This window comes from Tenrec ecaudatus, chromosome 14 (assembly GCF_050624435.1).
Source record: "Tenrec ecaudatus isolate mTenEca1 chromosome 14, mTenEca1.hap1, whole genome shotgun sequence".
NCBI lineage: Eukaryota > Metazoa > Chordata > Mammalia > Afrosoricida > Tenrecidae > Tenrec > Tenrec ecaudatus.
In genome coordinates, this window is record NC_134543.1 from 13,651,550 (window position 1) to 13,676,017 (window position 24,468).

General features: G+C 44.1%; 1 protein-coding gene across 1 annotated transcript in view; it reads left to right on the forward strand.

The window, feature by feature from the left end:
- EFCAB11 (EF-hand calcium binding domain 11) overlaps positions 1–24,468 on the forward strand; it is a 186,710-nt gene that overhangs the window by 16,559 nt on the left and 145,683 nt on the right. The window contains exon 5 of the mRNA XM_075531576.1: positions 1,417–1,507. Within this exon, the coding sequence (XP_075387691.1) occupies positions 1,417–1,507 (91 nt within the window). The remainder of the gene's footprint in view (positions 1–1,416; positions 1,508–24,468) is intronic.

The following is a 24,468-nucleotide window of genomic DNA, read 5'->3' on the forward strand; positions in this document are numbered from 1 at the left end:
AGACACACCTCAAGCCCCACAACAAGGTAAAAACACAATATTCAGGCAGTCTGCCTTCGAAGAGGGTTCCCGTCCACGGCTCCATCACAAGTCAATCTGACAACAGTCCCATACCTCTTTTCTAAGTTTCTGGTTTTCTTTATTATCACTGCCTTTGAGAATGAGCATCATTATAAGCCCGACCTTTATTCATCTTTAGGGGTAGGAAACATTTCATATAAACTGGCGTGTGCATTTCCATAGTGCGTAGTTCTGCTGACAGGATGCGTACAAAGAAGAGGGCGAGGGAACAGCCTTCTGTGCCACCGGTGGTAACTCAGGGACGGGCTGCACTTAGAAGGTGATCTTGCAGGACGTCCTCAGTTTGCGACAGGCTTTCCTATGGGCAGCTCCATCGTAAGTTGGTTCTGACCTTAAGTTGAGTAACTACTCCTTTTGTTGTTGTTGTCGTCATTATTGCTATAGCCTGCCTCACAGCAGTGCTTAGAGCAGTAAACCATAACATTGAATATTTGCAAGGGGAGATTTGAGAAGGGCGAGGCCAGCAGATTATGCACTGCAACAATGTACGCAGCCCATTGCCCCCCAATAAGATGTGTGTGTCTGAGCACTCCAGTGCGCGAGTGTACACACACACACACACACACACACGCATAAGCAGGCAGTAAGTAAGGGTCTTGGACATTAGGGGCCACCTGTATTGTATGCAGTAGCTGTTGCTTTCAGAGTCAGTGGGCTTGGTTTCCTCCACGGTGATCTTAAACTCTTGACATTTACCAAGGATGAAATGGGATTTGCAGTTCCATAAAGGCACTTCTTATTTGCCTGATTCCTATGCCCCGCAGATCACCTACCTGCTGAGAAAACCTAAGGAGCCCAGGGCCAGTGTCTGGGCTGCCATTGTGGCTACACTGTGCATAGGAATATATCATAATTCTCATACATCATGAGCCCTAGTATAACTTCATAACCAAGCGAGAAACGTGGGTGACTTGTTTTGGCAGCTGACGAGGACTTGCATTATCACGGCATGTCTCTCTGGTCCTCCTCCTGGGATTGGGCGAACCAGTAAGTTGAAGGGCTGGAAGTGACCTTCCAGGTGCTCGGTAACTGCACTGCACTGGGGACTAGTCCCAGATGTTTAAGTACCACTGGATAATTGCGAGCTAGATGGCAACAGTCAGGCCCCTTTTGTTACGTTTCATCCCAGTGATCAAAGCTTTCTAAACGCTCCAAGGTGGCCCCTTTGGATGGTCTTATTTGTAAAACCACCACCACCACCACCATCAACAAAATCCAGTGTTTGTCTCCCAGTAGCATGTTAGGGCATTCTTTGTGCATCTGTCATGATGGTGGAATGGACAGTTCGCAGGTTCATAGGAGTAAGTGAACGCTTTGCCTTTTCTTTTTGCGAAGATCATGGATTTCTAACTTTGGAAGATTTCAAGAACGCATTTCAGCAGGTGGCTCCAAGATTACCAGACAGGGTCATTCTGGAGGTCTTCAGGTAAGTCGCCAAAATGTTTCAGTGCCCTCATCCCTTGCCTTGCCTTTGCTTGGGCAGGTTTCGAGTTTTAAGAGTCTTTATGCTGACTTTTCACTTACCACCATTGCCATCTCACAGTGTACTGTCACAAATCAGGGCAGGGACTTAATTAGCCATTATTATTAAGTGTCTAAAAGAAGCCCTCTCCCACGGTGCGGGGACTAAGCATTTGTCTGCTAACGGAAAGGTCAGTGGGAAGAAGAAATGGTCATCTGCTTCCATAAAGATGTACAGCCTGGGGAACGTTATGTGACAGTTGTATCCTGTCCTCCACGGTCTCTGAATCCGTTGACTCAGGGACGGTTGGTTGACAGTCTTGAAGAACTCGGAAGGGGATGGCTGTTGTCTGACTCATAGCAAACAGAATGTACAACCAGAGAAACACTGCCCGGTCCTGCGTCATGCTCACAGTCCCGATAGCTGTGCCCAGTATTGCAGCCCTGGTATCCTTTCATCTCATCAAGGGTCTGCCTCTGCCAAGCTTGACGCCCTTTTCCATGGACTGGTCTCTCCTGATCACATGTCCAACGCGCATGAGATGAAGGCGCACCCTTCTCACTTCTAAGGAGCCTCCTGGCTGTAGTTCTTCTCAGACAGAATGGGAAAGGGCTTTGCTTGGGTGCCATGATTTGGCCAGCCCACTGACATGGGGCCCACCCAGACCCTGGCCAGTAGGCTCTCACAGTGGGTGGGTGCATCACAAGTTTAGTTGGCGGGGGAGGCAGAAGAGCAGAAACAAAATAGAACTTTTAAAAAAATGTATCCACTGGGAGGTAACAAAAAAGAAACTTTATTAATATTTAACATTGACCTTGGTGTTCTCTCGTGGCCTGTATGTCAGTCAGACACAGCTTGTAGGTGGGTCTTGACATGTCTGGAGATGAGAGTTGAAGTTGCTGACTGGGGGGCCTTCACTCATTGGCTTCAACGTTTCGGATACCAGCTGTAGTTTATGTATTCCTGAGAAGGTGGACTTAGAGAATCTCTTACCTGGTTTTTATAAACCTTCCTTACAAAATGGACAGGTGATTTCACATAGCTTTTGCAAGGAGCCAGCACACTAAAGGTGATGGTAGAGGTGCCCATACATTCTAACAGTGAGAAAGTGGCAGGGCTGGCACTTTGTGGACTCCTAGCATGCGGTCTTTGTCGAGCTGCTTACGCGGTACGTTAATTAGGGTTCAGCACAGCAGTGAGAACAAGAATGCCCAAAATAAGAGAATATTTTTTACGAAGATAAAAATGTATCCCCCTGTCTCACAAGCAGGCAGTCTAGAGAGAGTTGGCGACTATGTGCTCATGAAGCACCCAGACTCCCTTTCTTGTTGCTGTGGTGGGATCAACACCCAACCTCACCCCCTGCTTCAAGACAGAGCGGCTCCTAATTCAGCTACTTGAGAGGAAAAGGAGCCGAAGACAGCCCCCGCCCCAATCGTTTTATTAAGGCAGAATTCACATATACTATGTGTGTGTCCATAGTACAATCATGTCTTAAAGGAGTTGTATAGACATCACCACAGTCAGTTCTAGTGCGCCTTTCCTCTGCCCATCCTCATCATGTGCTCCCCAATTCCTTGCCACCTCACCCCATGCCCATAAGCTATTACATCAGTCATGTCTCTATTCATCTGCCCCTTCTGTGCTTCATACACTGGGCCATTATTAAAAACAATAGCATGAAGACTGTATATATTTTATAAAGGAAAAAAAAGGAGGAAATAAAAGTCCACTAACAATATTAAAATAAAACAAAGAGTAAAACTCTGTCAAGAAACAAGCAAAGAATATTTAAACCTAGAACTACCCCAGGATAGGTCAAGAGGGAGATCAAATGACCAGGTATCATTATGTCCTAGTCCCATCTCCACCATTACCAGGTTACTGTACATACTCATGTATACGCTGAGTTTTTCAGCACATTTTTAATGCAGTTTTGGTGGTAAAATTAGGTGCCTTGGCTGATATTTTAGTTGGATTATACTCAAGTACATAATGGTAACAAAAATCTTGGTCTGATAGTCAGGCAGTTTGAGCCCCTTGCCTGTGGTCAGAGGGCCTTCGCCAGACTTAATCCACATAGGTGCCCTGCAGATGGATTTTGGGCTGCCACTGTCATCCACAGCCTTTGGGTGAACATTGGGTGTTCTGGATTTAATCTCTGAGACCTTTCCCTCCTTCCATTTTTATTTTGTTATTTGTCATCTTTGGATCTCACAGGCTTGTGTGCTTCTTCCATGTGGACTTAGTTGATGCCTCACGTAGATGCTTGCTTGAATACAAGTTATTAAGACCCCATATGCTATTCTTTTTTGATAATGTGCAACATCTGCTTTCTTCACCACCCTTGGCTGTAGCAGCCATATCCCTTCATGAAGGTAAGTATCAAGCAGGGCCAAGTCCTAAGGACTAAATATTCCTTGATTGGGGTTAGAATTAAGTGGAAGCCCAAATCCATGGATTATGTACAACTGGTTCACTTTAGATGTGTTATTACCCTCTATGACCAAAAAGATGATCAGTCTTCCCTCTCGGGCATAAGGCCATTCCATTGATAGCATCATTAACTTTATAATAGGCCCCTCTCTTTAAGGAGCTATCTTTATGCTTACCTCTCACTGACCAAGACAGTATCAAGGCCATGTGTAGTCACTGGCAGGGCCTGGGAAATGCTGTCTGGGCTCTGAGAACTCATGTGCTCCATCAGTAATAGAGGTTCTTTTGCTGAATGGATCTTGGCCAGGGGTGGGACACCTGGCAGGCCCAGCTGTTTTGAGACAAAAACAATTTACTGATGTCATACAAGGTGCCAGTGGCCCCACCAAAGAAATTGTGAAGCAAGTTAGTTCATGGAGTTCAGGACTTGGCATTCACTCTCATTAGCAATGACTTCCTATTGCAACGTTATTGGATCCATCATTCATGAGTTGAACATTGAGTAAAGCAGATGGAAGAAGGATGGGCATTCCTGAATGGTGGTGCTGAGAAGATTGAAAAGCTCATGGGCTGCTAAAAGGACAAACTGATTGGTCTCAGAAGTACGGCTCGAGTGCTGAGGGGCCAGGATGCGAGACTTCGTCGGACATACTTTGGCCATGTTGTAAGGGAAGAATAGTTCTGGGAGAAGGGCAGCATGTTTGGTAAAGGACAGGGACAGGGAAGGAGAAAAAGGTCCCAGAGGAGATTGTTTGGCACGCTGGGTGCAAACGTGGGCCCAGGCATGGAGGATGGGCTCAGACCAGGCAGTGTTTACTTCTGCCGTGTGTGGGGCGGCTGAGAGTTGGAACCAGCTCGATGGCCCCTGACCACAACCTTCGTGAGGGTGCCACTGTGCAGGCTATTGAGTAAGATCAGAGGCATTCACTCCAGAAGCACGCAAAGTGCTGTCAGACAATAGTAGCTATGCGATTTCCCCAAAGCAACTTTAGTAGCATCTTTGTTTATACTTTGTCCTGAAATGATTACTAAGTATCACAAATAATCAAATTTCATCCTTATTTTGGTGAACAGCATTGACTCCTAGAGATCTATAACGTAGATCTTTATAAAGCCAGACGGACATTTTGCTAGTGTGCAATAGATCCCGTCATAGCAATCAATAGTGAAAACACTAGACACGCAGAGCACCCTTCAGTGTTATGAGCAGAACTGAACAGCGAACAAGCATAAGATGTCCAAGAATCACTTTCCTCTACGACTCGGTAGAGACGCCGGTAAAAGAGCCCTGATGAACGGGGGGTACCAGCTAGGCCGCTAACTGCCAGTGTTGACAGTTTGAAACCACCAGCTGTTCCTCAGGGGAAAAGATGGAGCTTTCTACTCCCGTAAACATTTACAGTCTTGGAAACCCAGGGGCCAGTTCTCGGGGAGCCGGCATCGACGCGGTCCATGGCAATGGGCTTTGGGGGGTGAACTGAAGAGGTTTAAGTCATTGTGTTTAGGTCACTCGTTAAGTCTGAAGCATCGCAAGGGCTTAAAGAGAGACTTTGATAAGGTTTGTAAATTGTTGCCTAACCTACTTCAGTGAATAAAGGCTGTGTGTGTGTGTGTGTGTGTGTGTGTGTCGTCAGGGTTCATGGCATTTGCCGTCTGTGCCGCGAACATAATTTCCTCATTAATTTTGTAGTCTTAGTTCTGCAGCTAAATGGACGTCACACTCTCAGCCTCGTGTGAGAAGTTCTCCTTAGCTAGCGTTTATTTTCTAGTCAGGACCATCACTATATTTCTTCTTGCCTTTCATGTTCAAAGAGTTTTCCTGGGCATTGTGCTTGGATAAAAGTAGTTAACCAATTGAATGGTAATATCCTTGACTCTCAGTCTTTTTCTTCGAAAACACTGGTTATGTTTGTGTTAGAGGTTCTTTTAAATTTCTAATTCGAAAGGCTCCTTTGCCACCATCTCACTCAGGATATTTTCAGCAAGCTCCATTTGCTTTTGTCCTGTGTCCAATGGGGAGTGTTTTTCATTTTTCCTTCTCCTGTGATGGTTTAATTGTTCCCTTGCTTTTATTTCTTGAGCTGTATCTGCTGCTGCTGCTGCTTTGTCTCCTTTTGTTACTGCTGTGTAGCTTGCTGCTCTGCAGTTTCTCCTTTAAGCCTTTCAATCTTCGCTCTCAGCTTTTGTTTTTATAGAGGTATTTTCTTTATTAGGGAAAAGAATGCTTTTCCCGACTTGGTGATGGCTTGGGTTTCTCTCATTGTAACTCTTTCCAAATAATTACTGAAAGCAACGTTTCTTCTGAGAGAGGAAGTTTTAAGAACAAAAGACCTCGTAAAACCCAGGGAGATTACTCATGTTAGAAAGAAACTAGAAAAAAATAAAGAGAAAGAATCGAGACAAAATTTGGTACTAGTTTGTTCCATTGCTAGCGATATCACAAATATTGACTATTTGGCTTTCAAATGTAGAGTCCTGTGAAGCCGACTTCTACTTAGAGCTCAGAATGCTGATTCGTGTCGCACCGTGGCTCGGGCTGCATCAGAGAGGGGTTCCTTGTTATCCAGAAGTTCTTAGGAGATTCTCTTCTTGGAGACTGTTCTACATGTACTACAGACGGCACGTGCTCAAGAGGCCGAGGGCGGATTGATACTGTGTCTGTGCTATGGTAGGAGGCTCACTCCAGCGCTAACAGGTTAGGACAAGAAACTCCTGTCTTTATTAACGCTAATAAAATTTATGAGGAATTCTGTAGCAACATTTTTCTTTCCCTCCTTCTTCCTTCTGTGACTCCACTGGTCGCACATTAGACACCTGCCCTTCCAAATGAATCTTGCATTCATTCCTAAGCCCTGTTGCCTTTGGCAGTGCTTTCCCCGCCAGCTGTCTGTCAGTTTGTCCTACTGCCGTGGGCTGCAATAAACTGTGGATGGTTTTGAGAAGAACGGGCATTCCAGAACACTTCACTGCGCTCCTGTGGAATCTGTACGTTGGATCAAGAGGCAGTTGTGCGAACAGAACACAGGAATACTGAATGGTTTAAAATCAGGAATGGTCTGAGTCAGGGTTGTATCCTCTCCCCATACATATTCAGCCTGTATACTGAGCAAACAGTCAGAGACACTGGATTATATGAAGATGAATGTGGTACTAAATCGGAGGAAGACTTATTAACAACCTTCAATATGCAAATGACACAACCTTGTTTGCTGAAAGTAGACTCGGAGCACCTACTGATGAAGATCGAAGGTTGTAGCCTTCAGCATGGATTATGAATCAAGGTGAAGGAAACCAAATTGCTCACAACTGGACCAGTAGGGAACATTATGATCAATGGAGAAAGCATTGACGTTGCCAAGGATTTTGTCCACAATCAGTATTCCTGGAAGCATCTCCTGAGTAGGAGATCAAACAATGCATTGAATTGAGTACATCTGCTGTACTTTTATTGGGGGCTCTTACAGCTCTTATAATAATCCATACATCAATTGTATCAAGCACACTTGTACATATGTTGCCATCATCATTTGTTTCTGTCTTTTTAAAACATTTTATTAGGGGCTCATACAACTCTTAATACAATCCATATATACATCAATTGTGTAAAGCACGTCTGTACATTCATTGCCCTCATCCTTCTCAAGTATCTTTTTTTTAAACATTTTATTAGGGGCTCATACAATTCTGATCACAATCCATACATATATCAATTGTATAAAGCACACCTGTACATTCTTTGCCTTAATCATTTTGAAGCATTTGCTCTCCACTTAAGCCCTTTACATCAGGTCCTCTTTTTTCCCTCCCTCCCTGCTCCCCCCACCCTCATGAGCCCTTGATAGTTTATAAATCATTGTTTTGTCATATCTTGCCCTATCCGTCATCTCCCTTCACCCCCTTTTCTGTTGTCCGTCCCCCAGGGAGGAGGTCACATGTAGATCCTTGTAATCGGTTCCCCCTTTCCAACCCACTCACCCTCTACTTTTCCAGTATCGCCCCTCACACCCCTGGTCCTGAAGGTATCATCTACCTTGGATTCCCTGTGCCTCCAGCTCCTATCTGCACCAGTGTACATCCTCTGCTCTATCCAGACTTGCAAGGTAGAATTCGGATCATGGTAGTGGGTGGGGGTGGGGTGGGTAGGAAGCATTTAGGAACTGGAGGAAAGCTGTATTCTTCATCGGTGCTACATCGCACCCTGACTGACTCATCTCCTCCCCTAGACCCCTCTGTGAGGGGATCTCCAGTGGCCGACCAATGGACTTTGGGTCTCCACTCTGCACATCATTCACTATGGTAAGATTTTTTTGATGATGATGATGCCTTATACCTGATCCCTTTGGAACCTTGTGATCGCACAGGCTGATGTATTTCTTCCATGTGGGCTTTGTTGCTTCTGAGCTAGATGGCTGTTTGTTCACCTTCAAGCCTTTAAGACCCCAGACACTATCTCTTTTGATAGTTGGGCACCATCAGCTTTCTTCGCCACATTTGCTTATGCACCCATTTGTCTTCGGTGATCGTATCATGGAGGCGTGCAGCCAATTATATGATTTTTTGTTCTTTGATGCCTGATAACTGATACTTCTGGAACCACGTGATCACACAGGCCGGTGTGTTCTTCCATGTGGACTTTGTTGCTTCTGAGCTAGATGGCCACTTGTTTATCTTTAAGTCCCCAGACGCTATCTCTTTTGATAGCCGGGCACCATCAGCTTTCATCACATTTACTTGTTCACCCGCTTTGGCTTCAGCAGTTGTGTCGGGAGGGTGAGCATCATAGAGGCAAATTTAATAGAAGAAAGTATTCATGTATTGAGGGAGTGCTTGAGTAGAGGCCCAAGGTCCTTCCGCCACCTTAATACTAAACCTATAAATATAGACACATAGATCTATTTTCCCATCCTCATATATATATTTCCATATGCATGTCTTTGTCTAGCCCTCTATAATTGCCCTTTGCCTCTTAGCTCTTTCCTCTATTTCCCTTGACTTTCCTCCTGCCCCAGTATCATGCTCCGTCCCCACCTGGGTTATAGCTATACCTCTTATTTACGTTACCTTACCCTTGATCATTCCCTACCAGCCTGTCACACACCCCTCATCACCAATTTGGATCCCATGTTGTTCCCTTGTCCCTGGGTTAGTTAACACCACTTCCTTACCACCACCACCCACCTCCCCCTATCCCAAGTCCCCCTGAAACTGTCGGTCCCGTTGTTTTTCCTCCAGATAGTTCATCCAGCCTATCTTATTTAGACAGACCTGTGGAGATAATAACATGCACAAAAACAAGACATAGGAAAACAAAGAAACAGTATTCAACAAAACAACAACAACAAACCACTGACAAAAAACAAAACACATCAAGAAAGAAAAGCTTGTAGTTAGTTCAAGGATCATTTGTTGCCCTTTAGGAGTGCTTTCCAGTCCAGGCTGTTGGGGCACCCCGCCCTGGCCCCAAAGTCCACTTTCAGCATTCCCTGGGGACCTTGCCTCTCCATTCCCTTGCTGTTCCGCTGCACTCCCCCAGTGCTTTGCCTCGGTGTGGTGGGATCAGGTCAGGCGCAATTCCCACACCGTGTCTCCGGTGCTGTCCCCTGTAGCGCCATGGGTCAGTGAGGGACATCATATCTCATAGTGGGGCCAGCCATGTTGTCCTCTCTGTGGACTGGCTGCTCTACTCAGGAGCATCATCCTCACGGCCTGGTGGGCCAGGCTGTGCTCTACTCTCTCCTCCTGCCCCTTCATCTGCTCCCGTGTGCTCTGATCAGATCTGTCCCTCTCCCGGAGCTGCAGAATCACTGTCGTCCTTTGAAACAAATTCTTCTGGGGGGAGGGGCAGGAATCCATTTAATTTGTGGTACTGGGGCCAGCCTCCCAGTTCTCTCCACTGGTTCCCTACTCCACGCTGGAATGTTGAATTCACACCTTGCGGCATTGGGTTGAAGTCTGGTCCCTCTTTCCCTGTGGAGATATAAACAATACCCTTCCGTTGGGTGGGTCAGTGCCCCCCTACCCCCGCTCCACTTTTCTTCCTTAGATTCATCCTTTTATTTTCCTTTCCCCACCTCCTCCCCAGTTGTCTACCATGTGCATCCCTGGTTTTGATCTGGTCTCTGCCATACTACACAGTCCTCACCCTAAAAATGTTTGTATACAGTAGCTTTTTCCCTATGCCCCCTTTGCATTTTTTTAAATACTCACTTCGGCGGGCTCATGTTGTACTTGTCCTTTTGTGCCTGACTTATTTCGCTTAGCATAATTTCCTCCAGTTCTTCCCATGCCTCTATGTGCTACATACGTTCATCACTGTTTTTTAGTGATGCGTAGTACTCCATTGTATGTATATACCACAGTTTTTAAATCCAATCGTCAGTTAATGAAAATTTGGGTTGCTTCCAGCTCCTTGCAATTGTGAACTGTGCCGCAGTGAACATTGGAGCACAGATGTCTGGCCTTGGTTTGTTTCTTGCCTCTTCTGGGTATATGCCCAGTAGGGGGATTGCTGGGTCATATGGTAATTCTATTTCCATCTGTTTTAGGTATCGCCAGATTGATTTCCATAGAGGCTGTACATACTTACAGGCCCACCAGTGTCCCGACCCGCGGGAACTTCAACGTGGACCCTGGAGGAGGGAGTGGGAATTGGGGGGATAAGAGACACGAGAAATGGAGATAAGACAGTAGCCTAATCAAGTCTCGTTTATTGCGTGGAAAGTTACAGCTTATATAGGCCAGCAATGGGGGAAGCAAGGTGCAGATGTTTCCCTGAGAACAATAGTAGGGGAAGCAAGATGCAGGTGCTTGTATATAATCATTACACACATGTTTATCCAAGGTTGCAAGCAGAGTTCATTCCGGAAATGGTGACTGCAGAACAGAATCGTACAGACAGAGACTTCCTTATCTATGTCTGGCAAGCTAAGTATGTCAAACACAGCTGCAGTGCTCTGTCACGTAGGCTGGGGTGGAAGAATACGCAGAGCTCAGGCTAATAAATTCCAAGTAATGGACGGGCCTCATGGCTCCAGACAGGTCACCCTTTTATATATTTTTTCAAAGCCGAGAGAAACCCCTCAGGAACTGCATCTGTCTTTTAGGTCGTCAGGCATCAAGAATCTTCCTTACCCGTCATTGATCAGTGGAATGTTTTCATAAAATAAGAGCAAACCAATGGCTGTCTTAGGTTGGTACGTCTTGTGCCGATCTTACCCGTCAATGACTGCCAGTACTTCAGGCTTTGCGGAGTGGGATTACTCCACGAACTTGGTTCATCTCAAGGCTGTTCAGATGAACTTGTGCAGTAACACGTGCTAGCATGGTTTGAAGACATTGCAGATAACAAGGCAATAAATTTCAAAAAAAAAATAATAACATATTCCTTATATTCATGCAGAAACAACCCAGGGTTAATGATCTTATTGTTAAGCAAGCACATTTGAAACACATAGTAACTCTATCTTCTGCCAAGTTAGACATCCTTGAGAAAATTATAACACCTGTTTTTCCAGACCTTGCGTACTTTCTTGTTCTTGATAAGAGTCACAGAAGAAATCATCAAACACTGACACAGGTCATGAGAATTTTCATCCGTTTTAAGGTTGATCTTAGTGGCCTTCAACATCTTTCCCCCTTTTTTTTATTTACTGAAGACGTTTTTACTTAAAACGTCGGCAGATGACTGTGCCTGTCTTAGGTTGTCGAGTCCTGCTGGGATGAAACAAAGGCGTTAGCCTGGGAGCAAGAGTATGAATCATTAGCAACATAACAGGGAGAAGATTTAGGAATTCCAGGGCCCAAATTTAGGGCCCAAAATGCACAAGGACAGGGGCGAATGTTCGCCCCATTCCATTCAAAACTCTAAAGGATTTAAAATTTGCTTGTTCTCAATATGGTCCTGTGACTCCTTTTACTATGGAGTTAGTAGAAGCTGTGATAGGAGAGAATGTGTTTTGGGCAGGAGACTGGAAACAGCTGGCTCAAGCGTATTTGTCAGGAAGAGACTACTTGTGAAAATCGGAGTTTCATGAGAGTTTTCAAAATACAGCAGATATAAGCTGTTTGTGTGAACAAAGTGTGTGTGTGTGTGTGTGTGTGTGTGTGTGTACGCGTACGCGCACGCGCACGTGTGTAAGTATTACATACTGTCATTTGTATGTACGGAGAGAGTATTTTTTAATGTTTTGTTTAAGAATGAAATCACTTTTGCTTGTGTTTATTACTGCTTGAAGTTGAGTCTTTTTTGAGTATTTAAAAAATAATTATACCAACGAAACTACTCTCAAGGAAAATATTGTCATCATTTGTAGACTATATAACCTTCAAGTATGTGCTAATTTTTTGTCCCTTTGTCTAATTCAAATCAGTACTTGTATTAAAAATTAAACAATTGGCTTTTAAAAATGCAAATACTGCCTGCCAGGTAGTGTTGAGACCTTTTAGAAAAAAGGGCAACTTGTCTGAATATATCAGACTATGCTTGGCCATTGAACCTTCCTTTACTCAGGGCTTGCTATAGCAGTTGCTTTGCAAGGAAAAACAGTAAAGGAGGATTAATGATACTATGGAATTTATGGAAACCCCAGCAGCATGGGCTCCCTTCCCCCTCTGCTATTCCAGCCAATACATATAAGATCATTATAGATTTAAAAGATTGTTTTGATACCATTCCTTGGATCGCAAAGATTATAAAAGATTTGCTTTTAGTGTTCCTAGTGTTAATTTTAAAGAACCTATGGAGCGTTATCAGTGGAGAGTTTTACCTCAGAAAATGTCTAATAGTGCCACTTTATGTCAAAAGTTTGTAACTGCAGCTATAAAGTCAGTAAGAACCTCTGAACCATCGGTGTATGTCATTCACTACATGGATGATATTTTGATGGCTTATAGGGACCAAAAGTTGGTTCTCTTTATTTTTGACTTATTATGAGAAGCATTAAAAAGGCATGGGTTAGTTATAGCAGAAGAAAAAGTACAAGTTATTGAACCTTACAAATATCTAGGACATATTTTACAAAAAGGTTTTGTTAAACCCCAGAAGATAGAAATAAGAAAAGATCACTTACAAACTTTAAATGATTTTCAAAAATTATTAGGAGATATTAATTGGCTTAGACCATATTTGAAAATAAGTACTGGAGAGCTTAAGCCTTTATTTGATATTTTAAAAGGAGATCCTAATCCAAATTCGACTCAGGAGATTTCCCCTTTAGCAGTACAAACCTTAAAATTTAGTAAATTTACATATTCAAGAAGAACAAATTATGTACATTAGTTATGGTAAACCTTGGTACTTTTACATCTTGCCCACTCACATACCTATTGGTGTGTTATGACAGGAAGGACCATTATTGTGGGTATATTTAGCTTCTTCAAGAAAAAGAGCTCTAAAACCTTATTTTGAAGGAATAGCTGAATTAGTGATGAAAGGTAGATCCGAGTCGGTTAAATATTTTGGAAAGGACCCTAATTCTATAGTCATACCTTATGCAGACCCAAACTTCTTGGTTATGGGAAAGTTGTGATTCATGGGGATTAGCATTTGCGGGGTTTTGTGGATTGGTGAACAATATTTATCTTCCAGATAAATTGTTCACAATTTGCTAAAAAAAACATTTATTTTCCCCAGTATTTGTAAAAATAAACCCAAGCCTCATGCCCTTACAATATTTACTGATGGAACTGCAGCTGTTTCTTATAAAGGACATACTATGGTTAAACAATCTCCTGCTCAATCTGCACATTAGTTGAGCTACACGCAGTCATAGCAGTTTTTCAACTACATACTGAACAACCTTTTAACATTTATTCAGACAGCCTATATGTTGTTTTCGTATTAAATAATTTAGAAACTGTTGCTTGCATTCAACCACAAAATGAACCTATTTTAGCTTTATTTGGTGAATTGCAACAATTAATTTGGAACCACAAATATCCTTACTTTGCGGCACATATCAGAGTTCATTGTTCCCTACCAGGGGCTTTGACAGAAGGCAATAATTTAGCTGATTGTGCAACTCGAGCTGCAGCAGTATTTGCCAGTTTATCTGAAGATTAAATTACTTTAGCCCGGCTAGCTCAGTCCATAGAGCATGGACTCAATCCCAGGGTCATGGGTTCGAGCCCCATGTTGGGCGCCAGATTTCCCAACCCATGGGAACTTCAACGCGGACCCTGGAGGAGGGAGTGGGAATTGGGGGGATAAGAGACACGAGAAATGGAGACAAGACAGTAGCCTGATCAAGTCATTTATTGGGTGGAAAGTTACAGCTTATATAGGCCAGCAATGGGGGAAGCAAGCTGCAGATGTTTCCCTGAGAACAATAGTGGGGGAAGCAAGATGCAGGTGCTTACATATAATCATTACACACATGTTTATCCAAGGTTGCAAGCAGAGTTCATTCCGGGAATAGTGACCGCAGAACAGAATCGTACAGACAGATAGAGACATCCTTATCTATGTCTGGCAAGCTAAGTATGTCAAACACAGCTGCAGTGCTCTGTCACGTAGGCTGGGGTGGAAGAATACACAGAGCTCAGGCTAATAAATTCCAAGTAATGGCCGGGCCTCATGGCTCCGGACACACCAGCAGTGGATGAGAGTTCCTGTTTCCCCACAGCCCGTCCAACACTTGTTGCTTTCTGCTTTTTGAATTGGGCTACCTTTGAGTGTGTCAGGTGGTGCCTCATTGTTGTTTTAATTTGCATTTCTCTTATCGCTAAAGATCGGGAACATTTTCTCATGTTTGTTGGCCATTCGGATTTCTGCCCCTGTGAAACTTCTGTTCAAGTCCTTTGCCCACCTCTCAAGTGGGCTATTAGTATTTTTTTTCTTTTTGGAAGCTAGTAGAGTATTATAGATTTTAGTAATAAGACCTTTGTCTGATGTGTCATTGCCAAAGATGTTTTCCCAGTCTGTGGACTCTTATTACTCTCTTGGTGAATTCTTTCGATGTACACAAGTGTTTTATCTTCAGTATATCCCATTTGTCAATTTGTGCCTCCTCTGTGTGTGTGTGTCCTTCCCTATTTCTGATAGCTTGTGTATTCTCTGTGCCAAAGTTCTCAAGTTGGTCCCAATTCCCTCATTGATGGCCCTAATAGTTTGGGGTTTAACTTAAAGGTCTGTGATCCACCTTGAGTTTATTCTTGTGCATGGAGTGAGATAAGGGTCTTGCTTCATTTTTCTGCATGTAAATGTCCATTTTTCCAGCACCACTTGTTAAAGAGGGCATCTGCTTCCCATTTGATATTTTGGGGGTCCTTATCAAAGATCAGCTGTCTGTATGCTGATGCCTTTATTTCTGGGTTTTCAGTTCTTTTCCATTGGTCTGAGAATCTGTCATTGTACCAATACCATGCAGTTTTGAGAACTGTGGCTATATAGTGTGTGCCAAAGTCAGGTAAAGCAAGCCCTCCCACGGTGTCCTTCTCCCTGAGGAGTTCTCTGCTAATTCTGGCCTTCTCCCCTCTCCATACGAAGTTGGTAATCAGTTTTTCCATTTCTTTGAAGAAAGATTAGGGTAACTGTATCGGGATGGCATTAAACTTATATAGTGCTTTTGGCAGAACTGAAATCTTAACTATATTGAGTCTTCCAATCCAAGAGCATGGGATAGTCTTCCATTTGTTGAGGTCGATCTTGGTTTCTTGTAATAGTGTTCTATAGTTTTCCCTGTATAGATCTTTTGTTTTTTTCAGTCAGGTATATCCATATATATTTCAATTTGTATTTGGCTATTGTGAAGGGTACCACCTTTTTGATCTCTTCTTCTGTGGTCTTATCTGATGTGTATAACAGTCCGATGGACTTCTGTTTGTTGATCTTGTATCCTGCCACTCTGCCAAACTCCTCTATTGCTTCCAGTACTCCCCTTGTGGAACTTTTGGGATTTTCCATATATAAAATCATATCATCTGCAAATAATGATAATTTCACCTCTTCCTTCCCCAGACAAATACCTTTGATGTCTCTTCTTTGCCTTATGCTGTTAGCTAAAACCTCCAGGACGATATTAAATAGGTCCCTTTTTTCAGTGGGATAGTGTTAGTCTTTTCTCAATTGACTACCACGTTGGCTGTTGGTTTTTCATATATAGCTTGTATTGTCTTTAGAAACTTTCCTTCTATTCCTATCTTCGCAAGTGTCTTAAACAGGAATTGGTGTTGGATGTTGTCTTATGCTTTTTCTGCATCTATTGATATTATCATGTGGTTCTTATAGTTTTTCATGTCCATGTGACGAATAATACTATTGGTCTTTCATATGTTGGACTATCCCTGGATCCCTGATATGAATCCCACTTGGTCATGGTGAATTATTTGTTTTATATACTTTTGTATTCTGTTGGCTAGTATTTTGTTAAGGGTTTTTGCGTCAATGTTTATTAGGGATATTGGTCTGTAGTCCTCCATTCTTGTGGGATCCTTGCCCGGTTTGGGTATCCGTGTTATACTAGCTTCATGAAGGAGTTCGGGAGTTTGCCATCTTTTTCTATGTTCTGGAAGAGTTTGTGTAGGATTGGTGTTAGTTCTTCCCTAAATTCTTGGTAGAATTCTCCAGTGTAGCCATTTGGTCCAGGGGATTTTTTTTGTTGGTAATCCCTTGATAACTTTTTCTATTTCTTCTATTGCTATGGGTCTGTTGAGATTCTTGATGCCCACCGAGGATGGTCTAGGGAGGGATTGTTTTTCCAGGAATTTGTCCATGTCTTCCAAATTGTTGAATTCATTGGAGTACAATCCTTCATAGTACTGTGTAACTATCCTTTTGATTTCATTAGGGTCTGTTGTAATGACTCCTCTTTCATTCCTTATTCTTGCTATTGAGATTTGTTCCTTCCTTTCTTTGGTTAGGTTTGCCAAGGTCTATCGATCCTGTTTATCCTTTCAAAGAACTGACTTTTAGCGATATTAATTTTTTCCATAGTTTTCTTATTTTCCCTCTCCTGGATCTCAGTCCTGATTTTTATAATTTCTTTTCAGCAGGGTTGTCCTGCTGACTCTACTCTAGTTGTTGTAAATTTTGTGCCAGCATATCAATCATGAGTCTCTCTTCCTTTCTCAGGTGTGCATGTATTGCTATGAAACTTACTCTGGTGACTGCCTTTGCTATGAAACTTACTCTGATGACTGCCTTTGCTGTGTCCCATAAGTTTTGGTACGTCGTGTGCTCATTTTCATTGGTTTCTAGAAATTTCCTAATTTCATTTCTGATCTGTGCCATGATGCACTCCTTTTGCAGTAGAGAGTTATTCATCCTCCAGTTATTTGCTCTTATTTTCTTTGTCTTCCTTTTGTTGATTTCCAGTCTTATGACACAGTGGTCAGAGAGAGGTCTGTATTATTTCATTGTGCTTAAATTTATGTAGATTTTCCTTATGCCCCAGCATGTGATCTATCTTCAAATATGTGCCATGGGGACTTGAAAAGAACGTGAATTTTTTTGTATTTGGATGAAAAGCTCTGTAAATATCTATCAGGTCAAATTGTCTAATTGTGGAGTCTAGCTCTCTAGTCTCCTTGTTGAGTTGCTTTCCCTGTGATCTATCTTTCTCAGTGAGTGGTGTGTTGAAGTCACCCACTATAATTGTCGAGTCTGTGATTTCTTTCTTAATCTTTTTGAGTGTTTGGTTGACGTATTGAGCTGGTCTCTCATTCGGGGAATATATGTTTACAATGCTTAGTGGTTCATTGTCTATGATTCCCTTGAGCATTATATAGTGTCCCTCCTTATCTCTTTTTATGGTTTGCATCTTGAGTACAATTTTATCCGAGATTAAGATTGCAACCCCTGCTTCTTTTGTATTGCTGTTTGCTTGGTAGGTCCTTTTCCAGCTTTGATTCTCAGTCTATTTTTGTCTGTAGCCTTGAGATTTGTCTCCTGTAGGCAGCCAATCTGCTAGTCTCAGTCTTTTAATGCCTAAGTTCAGGCCATTGATAGTCAGGGTTATTATCTCCATCTGTGGACTCTGTGATGTCATCTTATACCTTTTGTGTTGGGAGTTTTCCTACTTTCCTTTCTCATTAGTGTCATTCTTGACTTCTTTCCATCCTTAAGCCATTGCTATCTTGGGGTCTGTTTTCTCTTTGTTGCCCTCTGGGTGAGGTTGTTCTAGACAGTCTCTTATTTATGCTTGTTGAGTGTTGTTCTTCTGCCCATACTGAGTTGGCGAGGATCTTTTGTAAGGTTGGGTTTGCTCTAACGTATTTTTTGAGTTTTTCCTTGTCTGGGAAGACTTTTACTTCTCCATCGATCTTGATCGATAATTTGGCTGAGTAGAGTATTCTTGGATTTGCGTGGTTTTCCTTCAATTTTTGGAATATGTTACTCCACTCTCTCCTCTTTTTCATAGTTTCTGCTGATAGGTCTGAGCATATCCTTATGTGGGAAGCTTTATATGTTATTGCTTGCTTTTCCCTAGGTGCTCTCTTGATTTTCTCCTTTTCCTCAAAGTGGGATAGTTTGACTATTATGTGCCTTGGTGTCTTCTTCTTGGGGTTCAATCTTGCTGGTGTTCTTTCAGCCTCCTGAATGGTTGCCTGGTTTTCATTCATTAGGCTGGGGAAGTTTTCCTCCAAGAATTCTCTCACTATTGTTGCAGATGACTTCTTTGTTGTGTCTTCCTCCGGTAAGCCAGTAATTCTAATGTTGTTCTGCTTCATAGCATTAGACATAGCTCTTAGGTTTTCTTCATCTTTTCTGATGATCTTATTAGAGTTTTTTTCACATTTATTAAAGTCTGCTTGGCTGTCCTCCAAGTCACTGATGCGGTTCTCTGATTCCTCCAATCGATTCTCAAGGACCGTGATTCTGCTGCTGTTTTTTGTTATCTCCTCCCTAAGCTCCTGTATTTCCCCTTGGTGTATGGCTTTTATCGCCTCTATCGTTTCATCCTTTTTCTGTATTGCTTCCCTCATATCCTGTATGGCTCCAAGCAGCATTCTGAGAATTTCTTTGTGTGGCATCTCAATGTCTGCTTCTTCTATGTATGTTGTTATGTTCAGGATATCTGCCTTTGCCTTTTGTTTCTCCTTTTTTCCCCCATTGAGGTCGTTGGGGCTGATGGCTGTTTGTGCTGAGTTGTTTTAGAGGGACCAGGTGCCATTTCCCAGGCTTTCTCTGGGAGACTTATAGGAATGCTTCTTTGAACTGCCTTCAGCTGATTTTTACTATGGGATTAACCTACCAGTTTATCTTCCTGTGGCTTCCCTATCAGGGGAGTTTCCCAGAAGGTCTTTGCCTGCCTCAGTGTTGCAGAGGTTGGGCTGAAGTTCCTGCAATTGCTTGGATGTTGATAAGTGTTGGCTGAGCTGCCTTATGCCCCTAGGTACACAGGCAGGAATTCCCTGGTGAGAAATTGGGCAGAGTATCCCCTGGAGAGAAAGCGGGCCTTTCCCAAGCCTTGGGCTAGCTATGCAGGGTGTAGCTCACCTAGCTGGGTGTGGCTTGGGGGTAAATTCCCTAGGGCCAAGGAAGTGTTCTGTAGGTCAGCAGTGGAGTGTTCGAGAACAGGACAGAGATAAGGAGGAGGAGAAAAATTTAAAAGTACGAGGGTTTAGACTGTGCAGGGGTATAGGGAAGCGAGGGAAGAAAAAGCAACTATGTAGCTGAGTCCCAGTCCCTGCCTGTGGAGCTGCAAGCGTTTATTCCTTGCCCTAAGCCCCAGTGGCAGGCTGCAGCTGAGCCGTAAGAAGAGTGGCAAGAAAGCAGCTGAGTAGCCCTTAGAGAAGTGGTGGGGACAGAGAGCAGAGATGTAAACAGAAGCAACAATGTAGCTGAACCCCGGATCCCTGCCGGTGAAGCTGGAAGGGTCCTGTCCCTGCCCTGAGGCAGGCAGGGGGGAAACTGGCTGTTTTGAGACCAAGCCCCGCTACAGGCTCCTAATGGTCCCGGCTCTGGCAGATACACTGGCTGGGCTAAGGTCAGGCCCCAGCCATCTTCCACTGAGGTAAGCCAAAAGCCCCCAGCCCCTCAAAACCCCGTGGGTCTGTGCCTACTTATCTTTATGATGCACCTCCTGCAATCCAGCAGCATTGAATTTCCCTCTAAGCAACTCTCCTGGGCTGGATTCTGCGGAGTTCCCCTGGTATGTGTCACTCCGTCTCCATCTTCCTGGAAGTCTATCAGCCATGGTATTTTCAATGGCCTCATACTTATTTCAAATTTGGTCATGGAATAAGGAAGCCCAAAGACGAATTGATGCATTTGAATTATGGTGCTGGTGAAGAATATTGAAAGTCCCATGGCCTGCCAAGCAAACAAACAGATCTGTCTTGGAAGCAGTACAGCCAGAATGCTCCTTGGAAGCAAAGATGGCGAGACTTCATCTCAAGTACTTTGAACATGATCAGGAGGGACTAGTCTGTGCAGAAGAGCATCACACGTGGTTAGGTGGAGGTCCAGCAACAAGAAGAAGGCCCTTGACAAGTTGTATTGACACAGTGGCTGCAGCAATGGGTTGAGCTGAAGAATAATTGGAAGGACAGTGCAGGACCAGGTGGAATTTTGTTCTTTGTACCTGGGGTCACTATGAGAAGAAGTACTTTTTACTCGGAATATATGAAGTGTATACGAGTATATGAGAAGGGCTTCGTAAAGTTCACGGGCAAGCAGAATGCAAAGATAATATAATCTTCCCACTGACTCAATGGCAGGGAGTTTGGTTTTCAGGTTTGGAAGGGGGAAAACAGCAAATAAATGCCATGAACATTTAGAGAAAGGAAAGAGAACTGGGAATCGCCGAGGAAAACTGGAATAAAAATAAGATCTCTACTGAGCAGGCACTGAGCTGATAAACAGCAATGTTTGCAATTATCCCTATAAAACGCTACAGTCTCTGAGTTTACAAAGTTATCGGTAACCTACACTCTTCCTGGCACGTTGCCTGATGCCTGGCAGCCCTTTAATAAGTAAGTAATTGGTGGTCCATTGTCACTTATTCTAGGTACCCAGTGACAATAAAATTCCCTCTGAAATTTTTTTTCATGGTTTAATTTGCTTCTTACAAACAAGAACAGGGTACTTGAAAATGACATCAAACGCTGTATAACCACACATGGTTTTCCTTGTCTTTTCTCTTTCCACATGAGCTCTTCACAAGTTCATCTCTGAAGGCCTGTGTACAGTTTTAGAGGCGGAGGGGATTTTCAGCCTTGTAATTTAGCCTCCACAGCCACTATGCATCATGAGTCAGAATCGACCCGATGGCCATGAGTTCGGTTTTAGCTTGGTTATCAGAGAAGCCCTCATGGGGCTGGGGGTTAATGATTGGACTGCTAACCTCAAGGTCAGCTGTTGAAAACTTGTATCCGCTCCTTGGGAGAAAGAGAAGACTGTATACTCCCATAAATATTTACAGTTTCAGAAGCCCTGTATGGAATCGTATGAGTTGAAATAAACTCGCTAGCAATGGGTTTGGATTTATTGTTGTCGTTCCGTGCCATCGAGTTGGTTCCGACTCATCGTGACCCTATGCGCAAAACAGTGCTCGGTTCTGCACTGTCCTTGACATTGGATTATTTAGGTGCTCGATAAATATTTAACACTTCCTTTGTGACAGAGACTGACTCAGTAGTTTGTGAGCCCCCACCGCCACCTCCACCCCCAGCCCCCTGCCACTATATGAGAATGGACTTGCTGGTGTGGGCCTTGCATTGTCAGGGAAGCAGCCCTGGCAACATAATGAGGCAACCATTGCGCTGCCAACCACAGGGACCGAGGTTCCAACCCACCAGCCACTCTGTAGGGGAAAGATGAGACATTGCTCCCACACAGGTTTCAGGAGCACCGCTGCTCTATCCTACAGGGTTGCTACGAGCAGGGATCTGGTAGTGGGCTGGGTTTGGGCTTTGGCTGCCAGGGAGCGGTGTCTGCCGTCTGCACCCTGCGGCCCGTTCTTCTGGCTGGTGGTGTCCTCAGCATGGGCGTGCTCCTCCACGCCTGGGAGTCTGGCGCCTTCTCCATCTCATTGTGAACACCGAGGGCTGTGCATGCCCATGCCCTGTCAGTTGGCAAAGAGCTGCCTCCCGGTCATGCCATTAAACATGGGTGGGAATTTCCATGGACGGATGCAGAGGTGGAGGACCATAAGTGTGCGGTATTGCAGTATTGAAGCCCCGAGGGGACTGGCGACACAACAGCTGCTTGCTTTGTCGAATTCCTTTCTTCCTTCATAGGGAAAGACCAAGCAGAAAACACCCAACTCTCCTTGGTTTGAGTATGAGAAGCTATGGAAAAATAAGAGTGATGTGGCTTGATGAATAATACATGCCCGCTTCAATGGGGGTAAGCTCTAGGAATGTAATTTTTAAAGGGGGAGGGATTGATTCCTCGTCTGACAGCTCGGGGAACGGGTGGTTGTGCCCTTGGGGAGAAGGAACTAGCTGATGTTCTGTCACTCTGAATGGCAAAGAATGCTACAGGGTCAGGAGACCCAAAGAAAGTGATTTGAGATAGCATCCTCCACTCCTGCACCCACCTCATCTACAGTGCCTGTGAAGAGCCCCCCGCCCTCCCCGTTCTTTAACGTCCTGTGATTCTTCTGGCCAGCAGCACGCTTGGTGCACATCATATTCTTGGTGGCCGATCTCTAACAAAAGAAAGTGTCTCAGTCACAATTTGGTGCAGGAGAACAACTCTCTTGTAAATGTGCTCATGTGACCTCAACAAGATCATAGTCAGTACAGCGAGGAACCACTTGGGAGGAATATGGTTATTGATCTGTCTGTATTGGCATGTTTTGTAGTAGCCAAGTGGCTGGAAGTCAGGCCACCTTCTCCATAGCTTCACATCGCTAGTAGTCACCAGCTGGACCCGGGGGTGGGGTGGTGTGTGTGTGTGCGTGTGTGTGTGCGTGTGTGTGTGTGTGTGTGTGTGAGAGAGAGAGAGAGAGAGAGAGCCAAGAAAAAAATTATGTTGCTTGAGTCTCCAATATTTTTATTTCATGAATTTCTCTTTCCTTCACTGCAAATGTAATAATGGCTTCGCTTTTATTTCAAATTAAAATTTAATTGTCAGAGATTCCTTTCCTGGTTTTATTCTTGTGCGTGATTACCGCAGGGGGATATGAGCGCGTGCAAACGTTTCAAGTTGACCTGGAAACTTCCACTCATGAGTTTCTCTCATAGTCGATATGTTGAGTAAAATATGTTGTCATTTAAGTTAATACATTGGCTAAAACCACTTAAAAATGCAGCTCCAGAAATAATTATACACCAGTCATTGGAAGGAAATGCTGCTTTTTTTCAGAGGGCTCTTAATTGATTTTTCTCCTACGAATGAAAATGATAGCCAGGCAGTGGAGGTTTCACAGTAATTTTTACTGGGCTGAACTTCGCAATGGGAGATGCAGAGAATTACTCAGACACTGGACATACAGAAGCATCGCGACCTTGTGACATCAATTTTTCATGTTCATTGTGTGCCTTTGGGTTTGGCAGGAGCCCTGGTGGAGTAGTAGTTACACTTTGGCCGCTGCGAGTTGGCGTCAACTCCATGGCAGTGAGCTTGATTTTTTGTTTGTGTCTTGGGCTTCTTTGGTTACAGTGCCTTAACCAGCTAGTTAACATTACATATATATGTAAACCAACTAGCATGGCCGGATTTCTGTGGTCCTCTTTTATATTAAATTCATCTAGATGCCAATTCTACTCACCCTGCAAGGCCCAGCTCAAATGCTGCTCCCAGCCCTTGAGATTTCTCTTATCCTTGAACACTGGCCCAGCCTATGCTCTGCCTACCTCTGGAATGGAATTGGCTCCCCCTTCCTGCTTTAAGGAATTCTGCTGGCGTGGGCTGCGAGCTACAGGATCAGCAGTGTGAAACCTCTGGCTGCGTGAGGGAGAAAGATGAAGGACGGGACTCTGCTGCCATCAGGAGTCTCGGAACCTCCCGGGGCTCTCTGTCTTCTCTGAAGGGGTCTCTGTCAGTCAGCATTCACTCATTCTGCTTTCAAGGAGCCCTGGTGGTGCAGTGGTTCAGTGTGGGGTTGCTAACGGCAAAGTCAGAAGTTGGAAGCCGCCAGCCGTTCCATGGGAGGAGGAGGAGGGGGAAGGGAGAAGGGAGGAGGCTTTCTACTCCTGCACAGGGTTACAGTCTGGGAAATTCACAGGGACAGTTCTGCTGCGTCCTGTCGGGTCGATGTGAGTTGGCATCAACTCGATGGTGGAGTTCATTTTTCGTTTGTTTTGTCTGCTTACATTCCTAAAGCCCCAATTGCCATGGCATCTTTTTTATGCTGCCCGTGGTTAGCAGTTGCAGAGTCCGCCCCTGAGGCCTGGCAACCCCAGGACAAAGGGACCACACTTCGCTGGGTTCAGCAGCATCGTCACAGTGGGCTGGAGCTGGGACCCTGGTGAGCGGTCGGGTTTCATTGGCTGCTCTTCGGAAGTAGATCACCAGGCCTTTCTTCCTGTTGCCACAGATTTGTTTTAAACATTGGTTGGCTCTAGCATCAGAACAAGAGCTTGTCTAGAGCAGGCACATT